Source organism: Perognathus longimembris, chromosome 18, assembly GCF_023159225.1.
Source record: "Perognathus longimembris pacificus isolate PPM17 chromosome 18, ASM2315922v1, whole genome shotgun sequence".
NCBI lineage: Eukaryota > Metazoa > Chordata > Mammalia > Rodentia > Heteromyidae > Perognathus > Perognathus longimembris.
This window is the reverse complement of record NC_063178.1, coordinates 19917600-19940289: the sequence shown is the minus strand read 5'-3', so window position 1 is coordinate 19940289 and position 22690 is coordinate 19917600. Positions and strand designations below refer to the sequence as shown.

The 22690-nt window shown below is 41.0% G+C and overlaps 1 protein-coding gene across 2 annotated transcripts in view; it reads right to left on the bottom strand.

Annotated features, from left to right (window-relative positions):
• The window catches only part of Mpp7 (MAGUK p55 scaffold protein 7), a 125416-nt gene extending 108845 nt beyond the window's left edge, over positions 1–16571 (bottom strand). For both annotated transcript variants that reach the window (XM_048367908.1, XM_048367909.1), the window contains exon 1: positions 16449–16571. In XM_048367908.1, coding sequence (XP_048223865.1) covers positions 16449–16485 — 37 coding nt within the window. In that variant the 5' untranslated portion in view covers positions 16486–16571. The remainder of the gene's footprint in view (positions 1–16448) is intronic.
• Positions 16572–22690: the final 6119 nt, after the last annotated feature.

Below are 22690 nucleotides of genomic sequence, written 5' to 3'. Positions count from 1 at the left end.
AACAAAATCTTCCTAAAATGCTACGGAGCTGTAAGTAACTATTACTAACAGCCATATTGACCATATATAATAGTTTAAGCTATGGCATATAACAAAGGGCTTTATAAGTTATATTGTTCAGTGCTATTAGTTTCTTCATGTTACAAGAGGAAATTTATCTAGCCTAGTAAGCATCTTCTAAAAAAAAAAAAAAGGTGTGTAGCAAACTGCTAAAATTATTTGCAATAAGTAAGAGTTTGAGATCAAGTGCAATATGAGATGAATAAAGCCTAGAAAAATGTGCAATGAAACACAAGTCAAAGAACATACAAGAAAACAGAAAAAAATTAGCACATAGAGCAATGGTTAATCTAATAAATAACTAGGAAAAAACAGAGCATGTCATTTTTCTCCTATTGATTCAGAAAATAATGAACTTTGCAAAGAGCCATTTCTAGCAAGCACTTGAATAAATATTCACCCTTTTAAAGAATTTTTCTTGTTTTTCTTCTTGTGCTGGGGTTGAACTCGGAGCCTGGGTGCTATCCTTAGCTTTTTTACTCAAGGTTGTCCCTCCATCACTTGAGCCACATCTCCACTTCCGGTTTGTTGGTGGTCCGTTGGAGGTAAGAGTCTCACATTGACTTTCCTGCCTGGGTTGGCTTTGAACTTCCATCTTCAGATCTCAGCATCCAGCTAGCAACATTTCTTACACACTGTAAATTCTACCCGTTAGATGCGGTCCAAGGCGTTTGGAAGGCACCAGTGAGTGACAGACAAAGACTTGTACCTTCATCACCGTGCGCTGGCCACATAGGAAATGACACCCAGAGTAATGCACAGGCTTGAATGGAGGATTTAGCCACAGGTATATATCTAAGGGACAAAGATGCAGAGATACAAAGACTCCAAGCCTCTAAGTCAAGGTATTGGAGTCTCTGAGGAGCATGGAAACATGCCAAATAGGACTGGAGCAGAGGCAGAGAGGCAGAACTTAGGAGGTGGTTTAACAGGGGAAATGCGGAGCTGGATCGACAGACCACAAAGACTTTCACTTCTGTGTGAAGAGTGAAAAAAGCCATTGCAGGGTTTTTCATAAAGGAGTGATAGACAGCCTATGACTTGCATTTGAAGCACTTTTCTCTGGCAACTGAATTGGCAGGCTTCAGAAGCCAGGGGCGGAAGCAGAGAGCTACAATGGGAGATCAAGGTAGTGACCCCGAGAGCAAGTGATAGGAGCTTGGATCCAGGCAGTGAGTAGTGAGTGTGCTCCAGTTCTAAAGAGGTTCCCCTGTGGTGCTGGAGATCTAGGGCTCAGGACCTCACCCAGGCTAAGCAAGTGCTCTACCACTGAGGAATACTCCCAGCCGAAATTCTCGGGGCATTCTGAAGAAAGCACTAAACAGAAATTTCTGTCTGATTGAATCAATGACAGGGGGAGAAAAAGGAATCAGACATAACACGAAGAACTTTTGAAGGTGCTATCTTCCAGACAAATCACAATACCCTATCTAAAAATAAAATTAAAAAACATCAAAGAGCTGAAGTTATGTACAACACAAGCTCAAGACTCTGAATTCAATCTCCAATATCACACACACACACACACACACGTACAACACACACAATTTACACTGATGAGGTGCCAATGTGTGGCCATCACCCAATATCAAAATCCAAACAAGGTTCCAGGAAAGCAACTATTTGTCATTAACACTTAACACACTAAAATAATTGTGGTTTCATCTTACAAAATTCTTCGGATAATTATATACATCCATAATTACAAAGACGCTTTCACTGTTCTCCAGATTACCAGCAGTGGACTTAATGAAACATTGGAGATGATCGCTATTGTCCTTCCCCTGAAACAATGACAGCGTGGACCCGAGGGGTAACCCGTGCTCAGTGGAACTACCCCATCCTTCGCCATCTCTGCGGCCCTCCCTCTTGCAGTGACAGTGGGAAAGAGCTCATTAGATAGCACATCAGTATTTTGTGCATGTAAGTACCATCACTCCATTCTATGGGCCAAACAAATACCTGGAAAATTCTAGAGTCAAGAGATAGTGTCAAAGCAATACTATTAATTCATCTCAAGGAGAAATATTTAATAGACCTGGCTTTGGTGCCTTTTCACAAATATTAATATTTCCAGTAATTTTTCCAAGAGTTTTTTTTATATAATTTACGTATTTGTAAGAAAACTAGGGCTGGGATGTAGCTCAGTGGCAAAGTACTTGCCTAGCTAAGGGCAGCGTCCTGGGTTCGATCCCCAGTACCAAAAAAGAAAAGACCAAAAAAACAAAAACAAAAAAAAACAAAGCTAGTCTCACAGTTTCTTGTGTATCATTTAACATTGTTAATAATTTCCCTCTTCCATGTCAAAGGATATATTATTTATTGGTTATACAGAAAAAGCTTTCAGGGGCTGTGAATGTGACTTAGTTGTAGAGTGCTTGCACAAGTACATGAAACCCTGGGTTCAATTCCTCAGTTCCACATACACAGAAAAAGCCAGAAGTGGCGCTGTGGCTCAAGTGGTAGAGTGTTAGCCTTGAGCAAAAAGAAGCTCAGGACAATATTCAGGCCCTGACTTCAAGCCCCAAGATTGGCAAGAAAAAAAGATACAGAGATTTGAAACTTAACAAGACTATCTTCACAAAATTACAAAATATTCAGAAGTCAGAAAAATTGCAAAACACAAGAAGTTAAACCAAAAGGGTTACAATATGTGGTAGGGACCACTAAGCTTGCTAACCTCTCCTGTAAAAATCGCCTTTTAAATTAGTAAGATGGTATAGGGAAGTAGAAGGGAAATATTGGGAGAAAAAATAAGAGACGTATTTACTTCCCATATAGACAAGAATGAAGTCCTGATGCTTTGTAAAAGAGGAAAATACAGTCATCACACTTTGCCACACAATAAGGGCCTGTCATTAAAATGACTCTAAGCAGAGACTATACCATCTGGACCACATGAAACGCTACTCGGGGGCAAAGGAAAAAATAAATAAATAAAAGCCTCTAACTTACTCAGGTTTTAACAGTTTAGAAAATGTGAAAAGAATCAGGCAGCAAAGTATGTGAACTATAACTGTAATAGGCCATATTGGATTTAAGAATGTTTATGCATACTTATGTAGTCTTGAATCTTAAATGCAAGTACTAATAGTTCCTGCAGGTCCTGGTGAAGCAAACGCCGATGCCTAATTTCACATCAAGGGAGGAGGCTCTGTCAGTGGAGAAATGCCACTGGTTGGACTGAGACCGAGATACAAGGCAGAGCTGCTGGGAAGATATGGTGTTACGATGAAGAGAAGATTAGAACAGGAAGCGACATGATTTGGTAGGAATGAGGCTTGAGATAAAAGCATCACCAAGACTGGAAGCCCATTTGGTAAACTGTGTCCCTGTACACAGGAAAAACAACATTGTGTGTGGATGGAAGAGATGCCGCTTTATTATACTGCTTCGGTGTTTAGTCTGAGTTACTATACACTACCTGAGACAGATATGTATAACATTAAGTGCAGAGTGATCAACTGAAGGAAGGAACAAGTTTTAAACATAAATTAGTGTGAGAAAAACTGTCTTTTTTTTTTCAATATGTGTTGCTTGACTTTTGTTAAGGAAAAGAGGACCTGCTTTGGGATAAAGAAGGATCTTTTGAAATGTAACCAACCTTTCGTCTTGAACTGGCTTCTTTTCCAGAGGAATTGAAGACACATCTCAGATTGTACAAGGCATCTTACAGGGTGAGGGTATATTTTGAGATGACTTGTGTACTATTCATCTTATTTCAAAATCACTTTATATAAATACATTTTACCCAGTTCAAACTAACTCATCGCAAGCAGATTGTGACCCTGAGTTCAACCAATCTGAGCAGCGGGGCAGGGCCTGCTGTGTTAGAGATAGATAGAGGAGCAGAAGGCCGGCTCTGTGTGCTCGCTTGCTAGATTTCTGGCTGATGGCGTACCCTCTGCGGAAGTAAATTTTGCCTTTCATGTTTATCACTGTGACTCAAATAGTTCTTGGAGAGCATACTGATGACATTAGACATGCATGAAGACACCAGTAAAACCTAGTAGGAAGCTTTCTTTTCTTCCTTTGTATTACTAAGGACCAAACTACCATCAAGGTCTTGCACTTGCTAGGCAAGCATTTTCCACGGAGCCAAATCCCCAACCCCAATAGGAAGCTTTATAACTGGAGAGTCCCATCCAGATTTCAGGCAGTGCTACCTAGAGACCTATGATCCCTACCTAGCATAAACATTCCTCCTCACGTAAGAGACAACAGCAGAAACAAGACTCAGATTGAAGAGAGTCTACACCAGAGTAAAATTTTACTAAATAGAAAAATGAATTAACAAAGGGGGAAAAAAAGAGATCAAGAGACTTACACCCATTTATACCAAGTTAATCTCAAGTCCTAACCTGAAAACTGGTCTGGAATGTAAACAGAGAACAGAGACTGGTACTATACCACTTCCCTCCATCTCCCGGGCACTCTTCGCCCCCCCCTCCCCACCCCCGTACTGGGACTTGAACTCATGGCCTGGGTGATACTCCTTAGCTTTTCCACTCAAAGCTGGCATTCTACCACTTCAGTCTCTCCTCTACTTCAGGCGGCTTGTTGCTAGTTAAATGGAGGTAAGAGTCTCCTGGGCTTTCCTGCCAGGACTGGCTTCAAACCTCAATCCTCAGATCTCAGTCTCCTGAGTACCTAGAATAACAGGCATGAGTCACCAGTGCCCAGCACCAGAGTACTTTCTAAAGAGTAAATCCATGCTATAAAGACATACAGTATCAAAACATACACTGACGAGAGTCTTAAAACTCAAGGGAAAAGATGATGAAAAGTTCGCCTATATAAACTTTATGTAAAGAACTTCTGTTTAGAATAATTCATTTTCTATTACTTTTCACTGTATTTGATCAAATTGAAGTTACTACCATTAAATCTAGGGAATGAATTGAATGTTAAAATGGAACATTAACTCTAAAAAAAATGGCATGTCTACAATGCAAAAGAACCAAAAAAAAAAAAAAACCCCAATGTAGAGGATACACAAGTAAAGAGATTTTTCCAGAAAACTGCTTCAGTAAAAATACAATATTCTATACAAGACAGTAGTAGTTCCTAGGAGAATAAGTGGCTCAGAAGTGGATGCAAGTGTCCCGCAGCGAACAATTCAGCCTTCTTGCAGATTCCAGATGCTCAGCATTCCTGACATCAGAATGGAAAAATTTACTGGTAGTCTAGAGAAATTTAATATCGTCATTCTTGTCATACCCCTCATAGCTCCATTATTAGAACAAGTCTGGGGAAGCTATAACCCTATGTTAAATGATAAAAAAAGATGGCTTCTGTGTTCGATCACATTTGCTATTATAAGCAATCAAAATATTTAGAAAAGGCTTTGAGAAACACAGCAATTATATATTTGCTTTTTTTCCCCTTGTACCTTTGCTATTTGCATTCTGTACAGTATCTATAGAAAGGCAATGGACCAAAACATTTTACTATAACCCAGGGCTAATAAACACTAAAGAACATATATCAACGCCCAGAACAACACTATTAAATTTTATTATATTAATAAAAATGGGATACACCAAGCTTTAAATTTTCCACTTTGTTAAAGGTAAAATAATCAGCTCTGCTTAGTGCCATTCATAACAGGCCTCATTTTTTCTCATTTAAAGTATATTTTATTTCCAAAAGTACCTATACAAGTAAAACACTTTAATTCGACAGAAATGTTCTATTTTCCTACACCAACCTTCAAATCCAAACAACTTGTGAAAGCACTTGGCAGGCTGGGTTTTTAAATATACAAAACCATTTAAATAATTATAATATTGCCGTTCGCTTAAAAACAGTAACAGGTAATTCACACAATTACCTTAAAGTCTATAAAATTTCAGAGTGAATTAATAGAAGGCAAGTGCATACCTGTGCATATCACATTCACTTAGACACTATCTCCAGGTTTCCTATAGGTTCCGATTTCTAATTTACCTCCCATCACGCATCGGTAGCTCAGCAGTGCTCTCCATCACCCAAGTAAAAAGGAAAGTACTTGCACTTCCTTACCAATGCCCTCAAAAAGATAAAAGCAGGGCAAATGACAGTGACTTCTAAAGCTCTTGGAGATCATGGCCCATGGCCATTCCTTATTAAAATGGTTGCATTTATGACATGAAAGCACATACTAGGCAGAGGAAGCTAGAGTGGGTGCCGATCAAAACTGAAACACTTGGGTAAACAAATGCAGCAGTGGTACTCACTATACACCGTGTTGAAAATGAACTATACAGCTTGTGAGAGGGGACAGGAGAGAAAAACTGGGAGGGAGGGAAGGAATGATATTGTTGAAAAGGAAATGTACTTACTACCTGACTTACAAAATGGTAACACCTCTGCTCAGCAATAACAACAATAAAAAATAAATAAGAGAAAAAATTATATTTGGTTTACCATTTGGTAGTTAGCATAATTTGTTTCCATTTACTTTGATATTTATTGTGCACTGAAAGTTTAATATAACATGTAGTGAAACCAAATAGATCAGCAAATCTGAGTTGTGCCTTATGCTATAGGTAGGATATTTAGCAATCCAAATCTTATCTTCCACCTTGCTATAGTAGCCACCAGTGAGTATATTAAAATGGTAAGTAATGGCTAAAGACATAGGTACTAACTTTAATCAAGAAACCAAGTAAATGGCAAAAGGGACTATGGAAGTAAAAAGTGGCCTCCTGTCGAAATGAATGGTGTAGTATAGAGGCTTATAACTAGCGGAGAAGAAGAGTGTGTAACAATTGATATATCTCCTTCTATTTTGCAATGAAAGACACATTTTAAAATATCCAACACATGGCTGACCCTCAATAAGTAGGCGCTGCTGTCTCATCCCAGTTTCTTGAATATAGAAATGTAAAAGAAAGAAAATCCCCTAACACAGCTGAAAGGATACAAGTGTCTTCAAAGGCTTTTTCCACAAGCATCCACACGTGGTGATATCCCTAGTACAACTTGTTACACGATAATGCAAAGAGCTCACCTCCTTAAACCACACGTCACTCAAGACATAAAAACTCATTTTCAAAGGAAAAAAACATGGTAGGTTACAAAATCCCCAACTAAAGTGCTTCCATACATGGATTTTATTAATAAATCAAAGCTATAGAAGCATTTTACATTTACATTACAAATAACACATTAGTGGTTTCCACCTGATAACCTGGCCAAAGGCTTCCTCCAGTAGTACTCATGCTTGCTATACCATTCATGGCCATTAGGGGGCAGTTCTCCTCAGCCAAAAGACAGAAAGAGTGGCTAGGAAAGCCTGCTGGCGTGAATCTGTAGAAACAGTCTGGGGATACATAAAGACCCAAAGATAGCTGGCCACCGGTGGCTCACACCTGTAATCCTAGCTACCCAGAAGCCTGAGATCTGAGGATTATGGTTCAAAGCCAGTTTGGACAGGAAAGTTCCTGAGACTCTTGGCTACAATTAACCAAAAAGCCTGACGTGAAGCTGTGGCTCAACTGTTAGAATACTAGCTTTAAGCAATAAAGCTCAGGGACAGCATTCAGGCCCTGAGTTCAAGCCCAGGACCAACAAATACACACACACACGCACACACACACACACACGCACACACACACACACACAAAATACAAAGAAGGGAAACATTTTCAGATCAGTTAAGTAGTAAAGTAGAAAAGAAATATTCTAGTAAGAGCAATGACCTTAAAGATTTCTATTTCAATGAAAATAAAACCTAATAAAAGAGATGAGTACATTATAAAGCCAATTGCAAATAATCTCACTGCATCTCAACCAGATTGTGAAAAGTCAGGCGAAGAGACATTTTCTAAAGAAAAAATAAAGGAAACCTCTCCTAGTATTTATAACCATCTATGACCATGATCTTCCTAAATCCATAACTTGTCAAGAAGAAAGTGAAATATACATTTCACTTTCAAAAGTCTACAAAATATAAGTTAACTATCAAGAAGAGAAACTTAATCTCTAACATGAGAGATGAAAATTATTTGTAAACTTTTTTTTCACCTCGGGGCTCAGGCCTCATTCAGGCTAGGTCACCCTGAACTACAGCCAGTTAAATATTAGTCTTAACTTTCATCAATATCTTCAATTAATAGCTCCATAACAGTTGTTTAGAGTTTCTTTTTTTCTTTTTTTGGATGGTACTGGTATTTGAACTCAGGCTTTCTTACCCTTGCTGGGCTAATGGTCTATCTATCATTGAGCCACACTCGGAGCACTGCTTATTTTTGAGATGGGGATTGTTTCTTGCCTAGATTGAAATCCACCTGTTTTAGACTAGGATGGCAGGTGCATGAAACCATGCCCCACTCCTTCCATTTAGATGGAGTCTCATGCCCACGCTGGCCTAAAACCAGAATCCTCTCATAACTAGTGTATTCAGGTACCGGTAGCTCAGCCTCTAAAGCTACTCAGAAGGCTGAGATAGAAGGATTGAGGTTTGAAGTTAGACAGGGAGAAAAATCTGAGAAACTATACCCAATGAACTAGAATAGTGCCAGACTGGAACCATGTCTCAAGTGGTAGAGCACCAAGTGTGAGCACAAAAGCCAAGTGAGAGCACAAGAGAGTCCAAACCCCAGTACCAGCACACACAAATAATAACCAGTGCACAAAAGGGCTAGACGCTCAGCAGTAGAATGCCCACCTAGCACACATAAGGCCCTAAGTTAAAAACTAGATTTATATTTAAACTACATAAACTGGGTAAACTATATAGCTAAAACTATATATTTCAAGAGTTCATACATATTTCAAATTAGTTCAAATATATTTATATATATAGTTTTATATCAATAGGAATCTGAAATGTACCATGACAATCTTTCATATAGTACTCAAACCATCACAAATTCTAAAAAAAAAGAACTGTATGTATTACAACTGTAAAACCTATTATAGTACAAAACCTAGTGATGTGTTTAGTTTTAGTATGGCATATGTATAAGCAAATATGGAAAATCATGCTATAAAAATTACCTCCCAATACAATTATTCTTATTTCCTAAGACCAACTAGAAGCGGAGCTGTGACTCAAAATGGTAGAGCACTAGCCATGAACACAAAAGCTCAAGGACAGTGCCCAGGCCCTGAGTTCCAAGTCCTATGACAAAAACAAAGCAAAACAAAACATGCCAGGTGCTTCTGCAGTCCTAGCTACTCAGCAGGCTGAGTTTGAGAATCCTGGTTTGAAGCGATCCTGGGCAGGAACGTCCGAGAGACTCATCTCCAAGCGCCAGCCTTGAGCAAAAAAACTAAGAAACCAGCCAGCACTCAGGACAGTTCAAGCCCCAGGACTGGCGCATGCGTGCACACACACACACGTAACTTCACGATCACAGGTCATGAAAATGTTTGATGATTAGACACAGGAATCGCTAATTTTAAAGGAAAATGTTACTCAACTTCATTGAAACTAATAACTTCTGGGCATGGAAGTGAAGGGTGACAGCACAGAGTGAGAAGACAAACCACAAAAGAATACATAATGCCTGGTGGAATTTGGGGGAAATTGAATTAGAGATGAGTTGCTATTGAAGAGAAATTTAATTTGGGTTTAGTGAGCTTGTAATTATGTAGTGGGCTTAGTCATAGTTCCTTAGTGCTATATATGTTGAACTTATTGTTAGCCAGCCAGTGGAAAAAGATTTTGAGGATTTCTACAGCACCTCAATATACTGTCAGCTTCACAATACAGCACACAGGTATAAAGCTGGTGCTCTTAGAATGACATGTTCCACAGCCCCTAGGCCCACAAGGATGGTGGGAATTTCAACTAGACCAAGTCAAGAGCCAATTGATAAACTTCAACCAACCATCAAAGTTGTAAAACTGTCATGCTGAGCAATCTGTTCTTAGATCTAGTCACTATGGGAATTCCCTTCTGTCAGGAGCATACTTAATAATACAGCAGTCATTATTTCTTTGTGAGGATCATACAAAGTAAAATCTATTAGAATTTCTGTGAAAACTGGAATGATAATTGCGTTCAAAATATCAATAGTTTTTTTTTTTTTAAAGAAAGGTAAGGAACGTAAGAACATTGCTTGCTTTGAAAAAAAAAAAAAAAAAGAATGTCTCTTAAAAAAAAGGGCACAGGCTGGGGCTGGGGATATAGCCTAGTGGCAAGAGTGCCTGCCTCGGATACACGAGGCCCTAGGTTCGATTCCCCAGTACCACATATACAGAAAACGGCCAGAAGCGGCGCTGTGGCTCAGGTGGCAGAGTGCTAGCCTTGAGCAAAAAGAAGCCAGGAACAGTGCTCAGGCCCTGAGTCCAAGGCCCAGGACTGGCCAAAAAAAAAAAAAAAAAAAAGGGGGCACAGGCGACTTACACTTATAATCCTAGCTACTCAGAAAGCTGAGCTGTGAGGATCAAGGCATGCAGCCAGCAGGGCAGGAGAGTCCATGAGACTCTTAAGCTCCAATTAACACATAAACACCCAGAAGAGAAGCTGTAGCTCAAGTAGTGCAGCACCAGCCTTGAGTGAAAAGCCTAACAGACAGTGGACTGGCCCTGAGCACAACCCTAAGTACCAGTGCGCGTGCACACACGCGCACACACACACACACACACATACTTCTACTTATAATTCATTATTGTTTTGCCAAAAAAATCACATATGGTTTAATTCTACTTGTAAAGATTAACAATAAGCAAAAAATAGTCCCCTTGCCTGAGGATGCTCTAGAAAGCGGGCCCTGGGAACTGTGTTAAGCGGGATCTCTGAGGAGAAGGAGGCAGCTGAGGAGAGCTGGCTTGCAGGGTGTTGTATTTCTTAACCTAGGTGGGAGCCCCACAGATAATGTTGTTATAAGCATTTTTAAAACTGTACTTATAAAAGTTTTACTTACATTTCTGCACAGATATTATATTTCCCATTATATGTTTGTACAAATCATACTTAATGAAATTATAAAACTAAAACTAACATAGGTATTATGCAGGAAATGAATGATTCGATATGATTTTTTAATATGCTACTCCTAAAGAATAAAACTAATAAGATCAACTCTCTAAAATTATTTCCCATGAACAAACAATTTTGATTCTAAAGCCAGGCTCAAGCTGGGGGCTCATACATATAATCCTAGCTACTTGGAAGGCTGAGATCTGAGGATCATGGTTCGAAGCCAGCCTAAGCAGGAAAGCCCATGAGACTCTTTTTTTTTGGCCAGTCCTGGGCCTCGGACTCAGGGCCTGAGCACTGTCCCTGGCTTCTTCCCGCTCAAGGCTAGCACTCTGCCACTTGAGCCACAGCGCCGCTTCTGGCCGTTTTCTGTATATGTGGTGCTGGGGAATCGAACCTAGGGCCTCATGTATCCAAGGCAGGCACTCTTGCCACTAGGCTATATCCCCAGCCCCATGAGACTCTTATCTCTCAAGTAATCACCAAAAAGCCGGAAGTGGCATGCTGGAACAAGTGATAGAGTATCAGTCTTGAGCAAAAAGCTAAGTGGCAATGCCCAATTCCTAACAAGCTCCAGCACACACACACACACACACACACACACACACACACACACACACACACACACAAAATTAGGCTTGTGCTACATATGTAAATGGGTTTGAACAATTCAGTAAAGGGATGATAAATTGGGAGATACATATTTTCATTCTAGCTAGAATGATCCATTTGCTAACAGTTTAGAATTGGAGACATCCATAAGAATTTATTATATCCATATATACACATGGGAGTTTTTGCATGGGTTCGTATATACACATAAGTTTCTCCGTTTTGTCAGTTGAAAGGGCCCAAAATAATACTTAAGTAACAAAAAATGTATTTATTGCCTGGATCTTGCTTTCTAATCCCATTCTTAATAAAAGTAGACTGCAAGCAAAATGGCTACTTCTAACACAAGGCAGGAAACAGGGAAGGTACATTACTGATATGAAAAATAAGTAAGTTACTACCAATTGAAGTACTTTAGCCAGATCATCAACAGTCATAAATGAAATTCCTAGTAAAGCCTGATGACTGTGGCACTTTTACCTCTCTGATCTTACTCTCCAAAACATGTACCTCCAGTCTCTTCATGAGAAAAACAAGATACACTGAGACTAGTGGCATGGCACATGTCGGTAATCCTAGCCACTCACAAAGCAGACATCAGGAAGATCAAACTTTGAGGGCAGCCTGAAGGGGGTAGAATTTTGCCAGACTCATCTCAACTAATAAAAAATAAAATAGATGGGCACTGGTGGTTGGCACTTACAATCCTAGCTGCTCAGGAGGCTGGGATCTGAGGATCAAAGGTTGAAGTCGGCCTGGGCAGGAAAGTCTGTGAGACTCTTATCTGTGGCGGGGGGGAGGTGGACCTCAAAGTACAGCTGTGGCTGAAGTGGCTGAAGTGGTAAAATGTGAGCTTTGAGGAAAAAAAGCTCAGAGACAGTGCCCAGGCCCTGAGTTCAAGCCCCAGGACCAACACACACATACCATAAAACAAGAGAAACATAAGTAGGAGGACCATGGTTCAGGCCTGCCCAGAAATAAATTTGAAATCCTACTAAAAAGACCTGAAAAAAACAAACAGGGTTTGAACTGTTGATCAAGTGGCAGGGAACAGCTCTACCAAGTACAAAGCTCCAAATTCAAATGCCAGTCCTGTCAAAAAGGAGAGGAAAAAAGTAAAAGAAACAAAAGCAAGACAAATTCAAACAGAGATAAACCCTCTAATATGCCTAACTAGTACTCCTCAAATCCTCAAAACAGTTAAAAATCACCAAAGTCAAAGGAAGTCTGCAATACTGTATCAGTCAACTGCAGCCTAGTAAGAATGACAACTGATTATCATATGCAGTAGGAATGTAAGCCTAGACATTACGGAAAAACTGAGAACGCTGAGTCAAACATAGATTGTAGTTAATATCAAGGAATCAATACGCATTCACTCATCAAAACCAACTTACCATACTTATATAAAATGTTAATACTAAGGTGTGAGGAACGTTGGAACTCTGCATATGATTTTTGTGATTTCTCTGCAATTCTAAAGTTGTTGTTAAATTCTGTTTCAAGAAAGGCAAAACAGAGCAAGAACAAAACGTTACGGTAAAATCAACAGATGATGACAGCTAAGAGAGAGAATCAGAGCCTATTAATAAGGCAGCAAACGCAAAGGCAGCTGCACAAACTTATGTGGAAAGAACAGAACTCTTAAACACATGATTCTCTCACCACGAGTATTTCATATGGGAAACTAAAATTATATAAGATTTGATTATTGTCTCGCCCCCCCCATCCAAATTACAATTGGATTAAAATTCCAAATGTGTATACATAAATGTTCATGATTATTAGAAGAAATCTTTGAGTTTCACAGTTGGAAAGGCCTGCTTCAGCAACAGAAAATAAAGCAATAACCAAAGATTCATTTGCTTATAAAAATGTTTGCAACTACTACGAGCCAGGTATCAGTGGCTCACGTTTGCAATCTGTTACTCAGGAAGCTGAGATCTGACTATCGTGATTAGAAGCCAGATCAAAGAAGCCAGCCCAAACAGGAAAGGCTGTGAGACTCTTCTCTCCAATTAACTGTCAAAGCTGGAAGTGGAGCTGCAGCTCAGGTAGAAGAGTACTAGCCTTGAGTGAATGAGGCTCATGGACAGAAGCCAACCCCTGAGTTCAAGAAAACAAAACAGTTTCCAACAAATAAAAGAAATGAGTTGAGCACCAGTAGCTCACACCTGCAATTCTAGCTACTCAGGAAGCTGAGAATCTCAGGATTGCAGTTCAAAGCCAGCCCTGGAAGACAAATTTGAGAGACTCTTATCTCCAATTAACCACTAAAAAGCCAAAAGTGGAGCTGTGGCCCAACTGGACAAACTACTGACTGGAGGAAATGATGTTCAACCTAGAGACCTAAAGAATTGATAATAAAAACATAAATGAAGAAATTCTGCAAGTAACTTAGAGCACAATACACCAAGAAATACATACACCACGGAAATCTCTCTCCCAGATACACTGCTTGGTGTGGACAGTCAAAGAACAATCCACAGCACAGAATAAAATTGGGGATTAAAGAAAGACTGAAATGCATTCTTGGTCTTGGTCTTTGTATGCGTGTGGTTGGGGATCACATATGCTAAGCAGGTCCTTGCTCTTCCTCAGCCTACGCAAGTTTATGTCCAGAAAACTTGGGAAAGTGACTGCGCAAACGGAGAGAAAAATGAGGCTGGAATATGTATGTTAGACTTTTGTCATGTATTCTTTTTTCCTTAGTGAAACAGCAGAAAGGAAGCGAAAGAGAAAGGCTTTACGTTGAAATCGTTTTCCCGTGTGATCAGGACACGTTTCGTCCCTTATGTGGTTTTCTGGCCATCAGTGATACTCTAAACTTAACTCTCCTGGAGTCCTGGTGGTTCAATAATATAAACCAGATTGCTAGGCAACACTGCTGACATATGGTAAAAATGACCCGGGGACTGCTCAACTCAACCACTGGCTTGGACAAGGGGGACCCAGAGGGGACGGTAAACATCAACCTTAGAACAGGCACAACTCAAACCGTGCTGAGACAAAGGGTCAAAAATGTCAAAAAGCGAGGTGTCAACCACTTGGCACTTTAGATGTGCATGAAGCAAAACCTCCATGTGTGAAAAATCTCTTTGTAAAGCCTACACCAGCCATGCTGGTTTCCGTGACTGACGTTCAAATTGCTGTGTAAACTATAAATACTCCATTTCATCATCCTCTGAGTTCTATGTAAGCAACAATATTTTGCATCCAATTAAACTTCACAAGGTGGGGGTAAAACACAATGTGGGATTGTATAAAAGCTAAAAAAAAAAAAAAAACAAGAAAGAAATATTGTCCAAAGGACTTAGATTCCAAGTTAATGTCTTGAGGAAAATATATGTATGTGCATATATCTAATTTAATAATAAAAATTTCTTCCTGACAAAATTCTCAGTATAAACTTCATTCAGGAGACTGAGATTGAAGAAAGATAAACTTGTCTCTTATCTACAATTAACCAGCAAAAAACTGGAAATGGAAGCACCACTCAATCGGTAGAGTACCACTCTTGAATGAAAAAGCCAGGCAAGAATGGGAGGCTGAGTTCAAGCCCCAGTATGGGCAGACCAACATATCATCTCTCTATTCTCTCTCTCTCTCTCTCTCAAGAAAAGTTGCCAAACTATAAGTTTAGCTTAGTTTGAAAAGAGCAAAGAGTGATATCTGCAAATGATGTTAATGAGAGCACTTTCTGGGCCGGGCGGAATCAAAGTCTGTAGGGCCAGCATAACTCCATCTACCACCACACATTTTAGTAACACTGTGTCACCACATTTTTCCAGGGGGGTGGGAGGTGTCTTAAAAATGCACAGCCCAAGCCAGATGCTGGTGGCTCACACCTGTAATCCTAGCTACTCAGGTGGCTGAGATCTAAGGATCACGGTTCCAAAGCCGGCCCCAGCGGAAAAGTCTGTGAGACTCTGAGAGTGTGTAGTTTATTGGAGAATAAACTACTCAGAAAGAGCTGGAAGTGGAACTGTGGCTCAAGTGACAGAGCATGCGCCTTGAGAAAAAGAATCTCAGGGACAGCACCCAGGCTCTGAGTTCAAGCCCCAGGAGCAGCAAAAAAATAAAATTTAAAAAAACAAGCATAGCATGTCCATCCATGTTACTCATAATTATTTTATTTTATTTTATTTTGATGCTAAGGATTGAACCCAGTGCCTCGTACAAGCTACGCACACATTCTACCACTGAATTAGGTACCCTAAAGTCTCCCCCATTTCCTTAATAGATCTTAGAGAATTCAGGAATCACACTTTTCAACAGTGTTGCTTCTAAGGAATCCCAGGAGTGCTTCAAGGGGCTGTCTAGTGTCCCCACTGCACCCCAAGATTCTGGTCAGAAAAGGCAGATTTTACACATATGCGATGGGGGGGGGGGAACTTCTTAGAATTACTTATTCTGGGTGTTCCTTAAATCCCACAATTGATCATAAAACGAAATGCAGGTTTTGAGGCTCTTTTTGTAGTTTTGATTGAATCTAGACATTACGTGTGGGGACAGGGAGACAGGGAATGAAGGACGGGAACAGAGAAGGTGTTTTCACCCCTAAAGTAAAGAAGACAAGAAGTCTGAAGGGAGCGCCCGTCTGCTGTCAACCCTGAGTGAGGAGCATTCTGGGTGGGTATCGGCCAGCACTTTCCATACATGTAAAATAACTGATTTGTCTAAATTAAGTGCATGGTGTAATTGCAAAAGCAAGGTGACCAGGAGAAAGCAACGTGCTAACCACCGTGACTATTCCATAGCAAGAAGAGCTGGTTTCACACGGGCACGCTGGGCAGTTCTGCCCCGCTCCTGAGGCAGAGCTGCACCCACCGTGACCGAGGAGGGCCGGGGCCTCACGCACCTGTGTCGCCCGCGGAGCCCGTGGACAGGGCCGGCATGGTGCCTGCTGCGGGCGGGAAGGCCCTGCCCTCCACGCTCCTCGCTCAGAAAGCCGCCCGGAGCTCAAGGTCAGCAGCGTGCAGCCTCCCGGCCGGGCCACGGGCCTGTGGCATGAGTCCTTCCTAGAAAGAAAAAAATCATTACACAGACATACACGTGCTTTTAAATATCACGAAATTGTGACAAATAACTAATTCACTTTTTTTTTATTCCAACTCACGACCGAGAGGTCAGGATTGGGCAGCTTCCTGCCCCAGACCGCAGTCGCGCACAGCACGGCGAGGGCTGTGATCCTGACGTGTGACTCCTAATTGAAAACATGACATCTCCCCACGTGCGAAACGAGGCGCGGGGGCTGCCGGGCAGACAATAAGTCAATGCCAGCCGAAAACTCCTCCCCTCTGCTATCATCACCCGAGCTGCACCTCCAGACGCATAACGGAGACCAGATGCATTTGCAGCCAATGTCACTATCTTCTTAAAACGCGCCTGTTCCGACGTGACGATGGCAGAGCTCTCCAACAGAAAGCTACACTTATTTTTAAAGTATTTTTACTGAAAATTATGATGGATTTGCAGAGGCGCTGGTATTCTTCACTAGGCCTTAATCATCCTAACCAGAAGATTCTTTTACTAAAATCTGTCTTGATGTTGCCTGGAAGATAATTTTTTTTCTGTAAGTTTCTTAGCTTATGCTTATCCTCCAAAATAAGAAAGAGGAAAGCCAGTAGAGTGTAATAGCTAAGTGCAAGAGCTCAATTTTGGCTTAAACACTAATCCTGCTATGTCTGTGATCTTGGACAACTTATTTAATCTTATTAAGTCTGAAATTCCTTATATGCAAATGAAGAGAGTAATTCAAAATGGCAAAAATTAAATATTCTAAGACATACAACACAGTCTTGCAAACTATAAACTCACACTATATTTTGAAGCTATGTTTTTTAATTCAGATATGATTATAAAATTGAAATAACAAAATAAAGTAGAAAGATTAAAATTTACATTGGCCTAACACCTAAAAGGAGACCATGTGGTTTAAATTTGGACCACTACTGCCTAATAATGGAAAATACCCTCCATTGACATTTTTGTAAAAAATCAGAACTATACACTGTTTCAGTTCACTTGTAACACATTTCCCCCGGTTCTTCATTCAGGAAATCTACACAGTTAAAAATATATTTTAATATAGATCACTGACACAAGAAAACAGACACTAAAACACTGGAAAAACTTGTTTGGCTTCTCAAGCTTTAAAATTTCTGATCCATAATATAGAATAAAGAAAAATGAATGTGCAAGAATTCCTGGGTTAGCTATCAAAGTGAAAGTCAGTATAGAAAACTCATCATCAAATACACTTTCTATCTGTTGTGATGTCTTAAAGTCTGCTTTATACTATGACAAACCCCAACAGGGTCAAAATATAAATCCAGACAGGAAGATGGGCTAATTAAAAATATGAAGGCTGTTAATTTAAATGCCAAGTGAAAATACTCATCGCTGAGCTCAAAATATTAAATGAGAGAAAAAGGCAAAGCCAGATTTCAATGCCCACCTTAGGTTTTTTGTTTTATTTTCCTATTAAATAAACAAAAAGGCAACTTTGCATTGCTTTCATAAACTAATCAGGATTAATATTCACCTACTTAAAAGTAGTCTTCATAGAAAGCAAAGGTAAAAATGAAGTAGGTCATACAAAAAGAAAGTGAAAAGCATAATTTAAAGAATATTGATAGAAACAAAGGTGTAACAGTTAAAATTCATGAAGTGTATGCATTTATGTACATTTATGACTTTTAAAGCAATGGGTTATTTGAGTACATGCGTTGCCTATGAACTCGTGTAATTTAAGCTCTTCATTCAAGGAGAAAAGTTACAGATGGACTGGGATACAGATCACCCCTCAATACACGGTGATAAACATATATTCTACACTGTTTACCACGTAACCTGCCAGTTTCTTGACAGCTTAAAGGATTTACAAGGTTTCATTTTCACAAACCTCATGTACCACATGAGTCAACCATGGTTATAGTAAACAAAATTAACATTTGATATGTTTTGGCACATTGTCCTTTACTAATACTAAGGAAAATCTTATATCCTTTCGAGCTGATGCTGGCACATATGAAAGGATTTGGAATTTCTCATTTTTTAATTCCATAATGGACATTCAATGTATATATTTCCTACAATGTACTGTCTTCAAAGTTTACATGCTACAAAGTGATTGTCTTCTCAAAACAGATTTTGAAAGATGATTTCAAAGAATCCTAAACAGGAAAATACCTAACATTTGTGGAATGAAGTAGCGCCACTGGGTTTGACTTTCAAAATTGAGTTAAATTTTTGTGTAAAAATGTTATTTTCTTTGGCTAAATTTATTGAAAATGCTTTGGAATTTGTCAGAACCCAGCCATAATTATTACTGACTGTTGTATGGAATCAATTTACTACAACACAAAAATACCAGCTGTTACAGTATGTCCTGAAAGGGATTACTGGCTATTCTTAAATTGAAGTTCAATCCATCTTTCCATAAAAAAAGAGAAAGGCCTGAATGCCAGGAACGTAACAGTAGTATCAAATGCACCCGAAGCATTTACAATACCCAGTAGAAATGATTGCAACCCTCCTTTAAAAAGGCTTATTTTTGAAATTTCATTATTCCAGTTGTACCTTGCTTCTATATATCACACCATATCGGGTTCTTCTGGCATTGATCACGTGGAAAACACTGAAATCTGTGTAGGTCTATGAGCTTACAATGTTCAATTTCTGCCCTCCCTGGCTAGCCCAGAATGCTCCTGTAGCACTCGTGACATCTAGTGGTCACTTCCGGGAGTGCAAGTATTTGCACCAAGAAGATTTCTGAGTTGGAGCAAAGCAGAAAATGACCTAATCCCACCCAATGACATTATCTGAAGAAATATTTATTTTTGTGAAAATACACACCGGTGATACAGATGAACAAGAAATTAGGTCATTTTCGGGCATATTTCCCTTCTATTGGGGGATTTGTTCAAGAATATGAAAACTGCCGGGCACCAATGGCCCATGCCTAGCTAGTCAGGATAATATCTGAGGGTTGTGGTTTGAAGCCAACCCAGGGGGAGATCAATCTGAGAGACTCTTATACTCTAATTAGCCTGCAAAAGGCCAGACGGAAAGCTGCGGCTCAAATGATAGAGCACCAGCCAAGCAAGAGCACTAGACCCTGAGTTCAAATCCTGATACTGGCAATCCATACATACACACAGACACACATACGTACACAAACTAACTAAATTACCCAAGTACATTACCCCAAGAAAGCTATACGCCTGACTTCAAATGCTTATTGACCTGACTAAGGCGGTTCAGAACTGAAAGAATTCCTTAAGAGTTTCCAATTATATTTTTTAAGGACATAAAAAGATTTGGAGACCACCAATGTTAAGAACTGCTATTCGACAGCCAGTCGATGGTCCAGCATTTGCGGGAAAGGGCCAGACAGTAAAGACTCCAGGCTGTGTACACTGAGGCCTGGGTCTCCACATAAACAGTGTGCACATGGCTGTAACTGTGCTCCTATAGAACTTCCTTTCCACAGCCAGGGGAAGGCCAGGTGTGCTGGCTACTATTCTCCATCCCCACACCCTTCCTGCGAGTGACTTGCACTTCTAAAAGTAGCAGGCTTTCCGGGAATATTTTATTGCTTATCATTTAAATAGTCTAAAAAAAATGAAATGTCTTTCCCTGAACTTTTCTACTCAAAGCTAGCACTCCATTCCTGGCTTCTTTTCTGTGCTTCATTGGAGGGAAGAGGCTTACAGACTTTCCTGCCCAGGCAGTTCCAACCATGATCCTCATATCTCAGTCTCCTGAGTAGCTAGGATTACAGGTGTGACCACTGTCCCCTAGCATGTCTTTTTTTGAGGCATAAAACCATATGCAAAATAATATGGAATTGGGGGGGGGGTGCACGCACAAGCACACTGGCCCTGGGGCTTGAACTTAGGGGCCTGGGTGCTGTCCCTCAGCTTCTTTTTGCTCAAGGCTAGTGCTCTACAAATGAGCCACAGCGCCACTTAGGGACTTTTCTGAGTAGTCTATTAGAGGTAAGAGCCTCACAGTCTTTCCTGCCTGGGCTGGCTTTGAACCATGATCCTCAGATCTCAGCCTCCTGAGTAGCTAGGATTACAGGCATGAGCCACTGGCTCCTGGACTGACTATGGAATTTTTAAAGACAGTTTATATCACAGTGCTTGGCTATTCCAAAAAGTGAATCTGTCACTGCAGTTGCTTCTCTTGAGACTTCTTATGGGGTTACATCCCAATAGACTTGTGGTGAGGTAAAAATATCCAAAATAAATATTCACAACTGCCCCTCAGCCACCAAACACCACAAGGTGGTAAGGCTGTCATCAGCCACAGCTTCCTGGTCACTGCAAGCCATAGCCCTGGGCCACCACCCCCATTCAGCACCCCAAGCCACCACGCCCGGCTACCAACCTGAGCCACCACCCCCATTCAGCACCCCAAGCCACCACGCCCGGCTACCAACCTGGGCCACCACCCCCATTCAGCACCCCAAGCCACCACGCCCAGCTACCAACCTGGGCCACCCCAGCCAGCAATGGATAAGAATCCACAGTACTCTACATCACCAGTCCAGGAAAACGCTAAATTCTGAGGTACCAATTCCACTCCATATGTATCATTTCACACCATTGTAAGTGCAAAAAAGAAACCATAATGGGAACCTTCGTGAAGTCAGGAGTGCCTGAATCCATGGGCAATTTCCAAAGTATGATTACTACTGACCAAGTGCTAAGATATTGTAAGAAAATATGCTTGATAGAGCCAAAGCCTCCCCCCCCCCAAAAAAAAAACTCCTAGCTTTTTTGCTACAAAAAAGGAACGTGTGATAAATTTAAAGGGTCCAGTTTTACACACTCAGCCAACATTCCATCACTGTGTCACATGAAACCAAACCACCTCCTCCCTTCTGCAGGTGGAAAGGAACTATGAAAGCCACGGATGACAGAGCCCACTGGAAACCAGTGAACCTGTCAGGACAGAGGAGACGCCAGCTGCGATGCACCACCACGGAAGTCCAGCTGCAGTAGGAACGTGTGCCGGGAGCCCTGGTCCATGGCAGGACAAAGCAGGGTTCGTCGGGGCTCTGGTGGGAAGACACTGACTGCACACCCAGCTCCCGCTCACTGCTCCTTCTCTGAAAGCACACGGGTGGTGAATGACATCATTCCCGACTGCAGAAACCCTCTACCGCACATCAGTGCACATCAGGACTCCAGGTCTTCCTCCTCCCTCCTCCCTCCCTCCCTCTCTCTCTCCCTCACTGCTTCCCCTTCCCTTCCTCCCTCCTCCCCCCTCCACACCCATCCCTTCCTCCCCACAACACACTTTTCTGACTATGATCTTTTTTGGAGTCGTCCATTATTAAATGTCTTGACACTAGGCACCAGTGGTGCACGCCTATAATCCTAGCTACTCAAGGGGCTGAGATCTGAGGACCATGGTTTGAAGCCAGTCTGGGCAGGAAAGCTGTGGTAGAACACTAGCCTTGAGTGAAAAAGCTCAGGGCCCACACCCAAGCCCTGAGTTCAAGCCCTACGAATGACCGACCAAAATAAATAAATTGCCTTGGATATATATTCAAAATTATACCATTTAACCATCGGTGGTCTACTATTTTTTTCACTTCACAGTAACAATTCCTCATTTCATGTTCCTTGAACAAATCTCAAGGTCAGACCTAGCTCAGCATTGCACTGGCATTCCTGTAAGTCTTTGCTACTGGAGAAATCAATCTTGTCAACCATTTTTATAATTAAGGTCCTTCAGTGTAATTTCGGGTATTTTGTTGAACCTCTCTCTGTTCCCCCCACCAGTTTCCTTTGAGGATACAGGTACAGTGTGCGTTCTTAAGAACTGCATAATGGCCCTGATGGGGCTGGACTATTTGAGTGAGCTCCTGGAGCGTCCGTGGGCTGCAAGCGTGATCCTCTCGTGGCGATGGGGAAGGTGGTAGCTAAGAGGCCCTTGCCAGTGGCTCATGCCTATAATCCTAGCTACTCACAAGGCTGAGCTCTCAGAGTGGCAGGTCGAAGCCAGTCCAGGCAGCAATGTCTGTGAGACTCTTTATTTCCAATAAACTACTCAGAAAAAAAAAGTCACAAGTGGCGCTGTGGC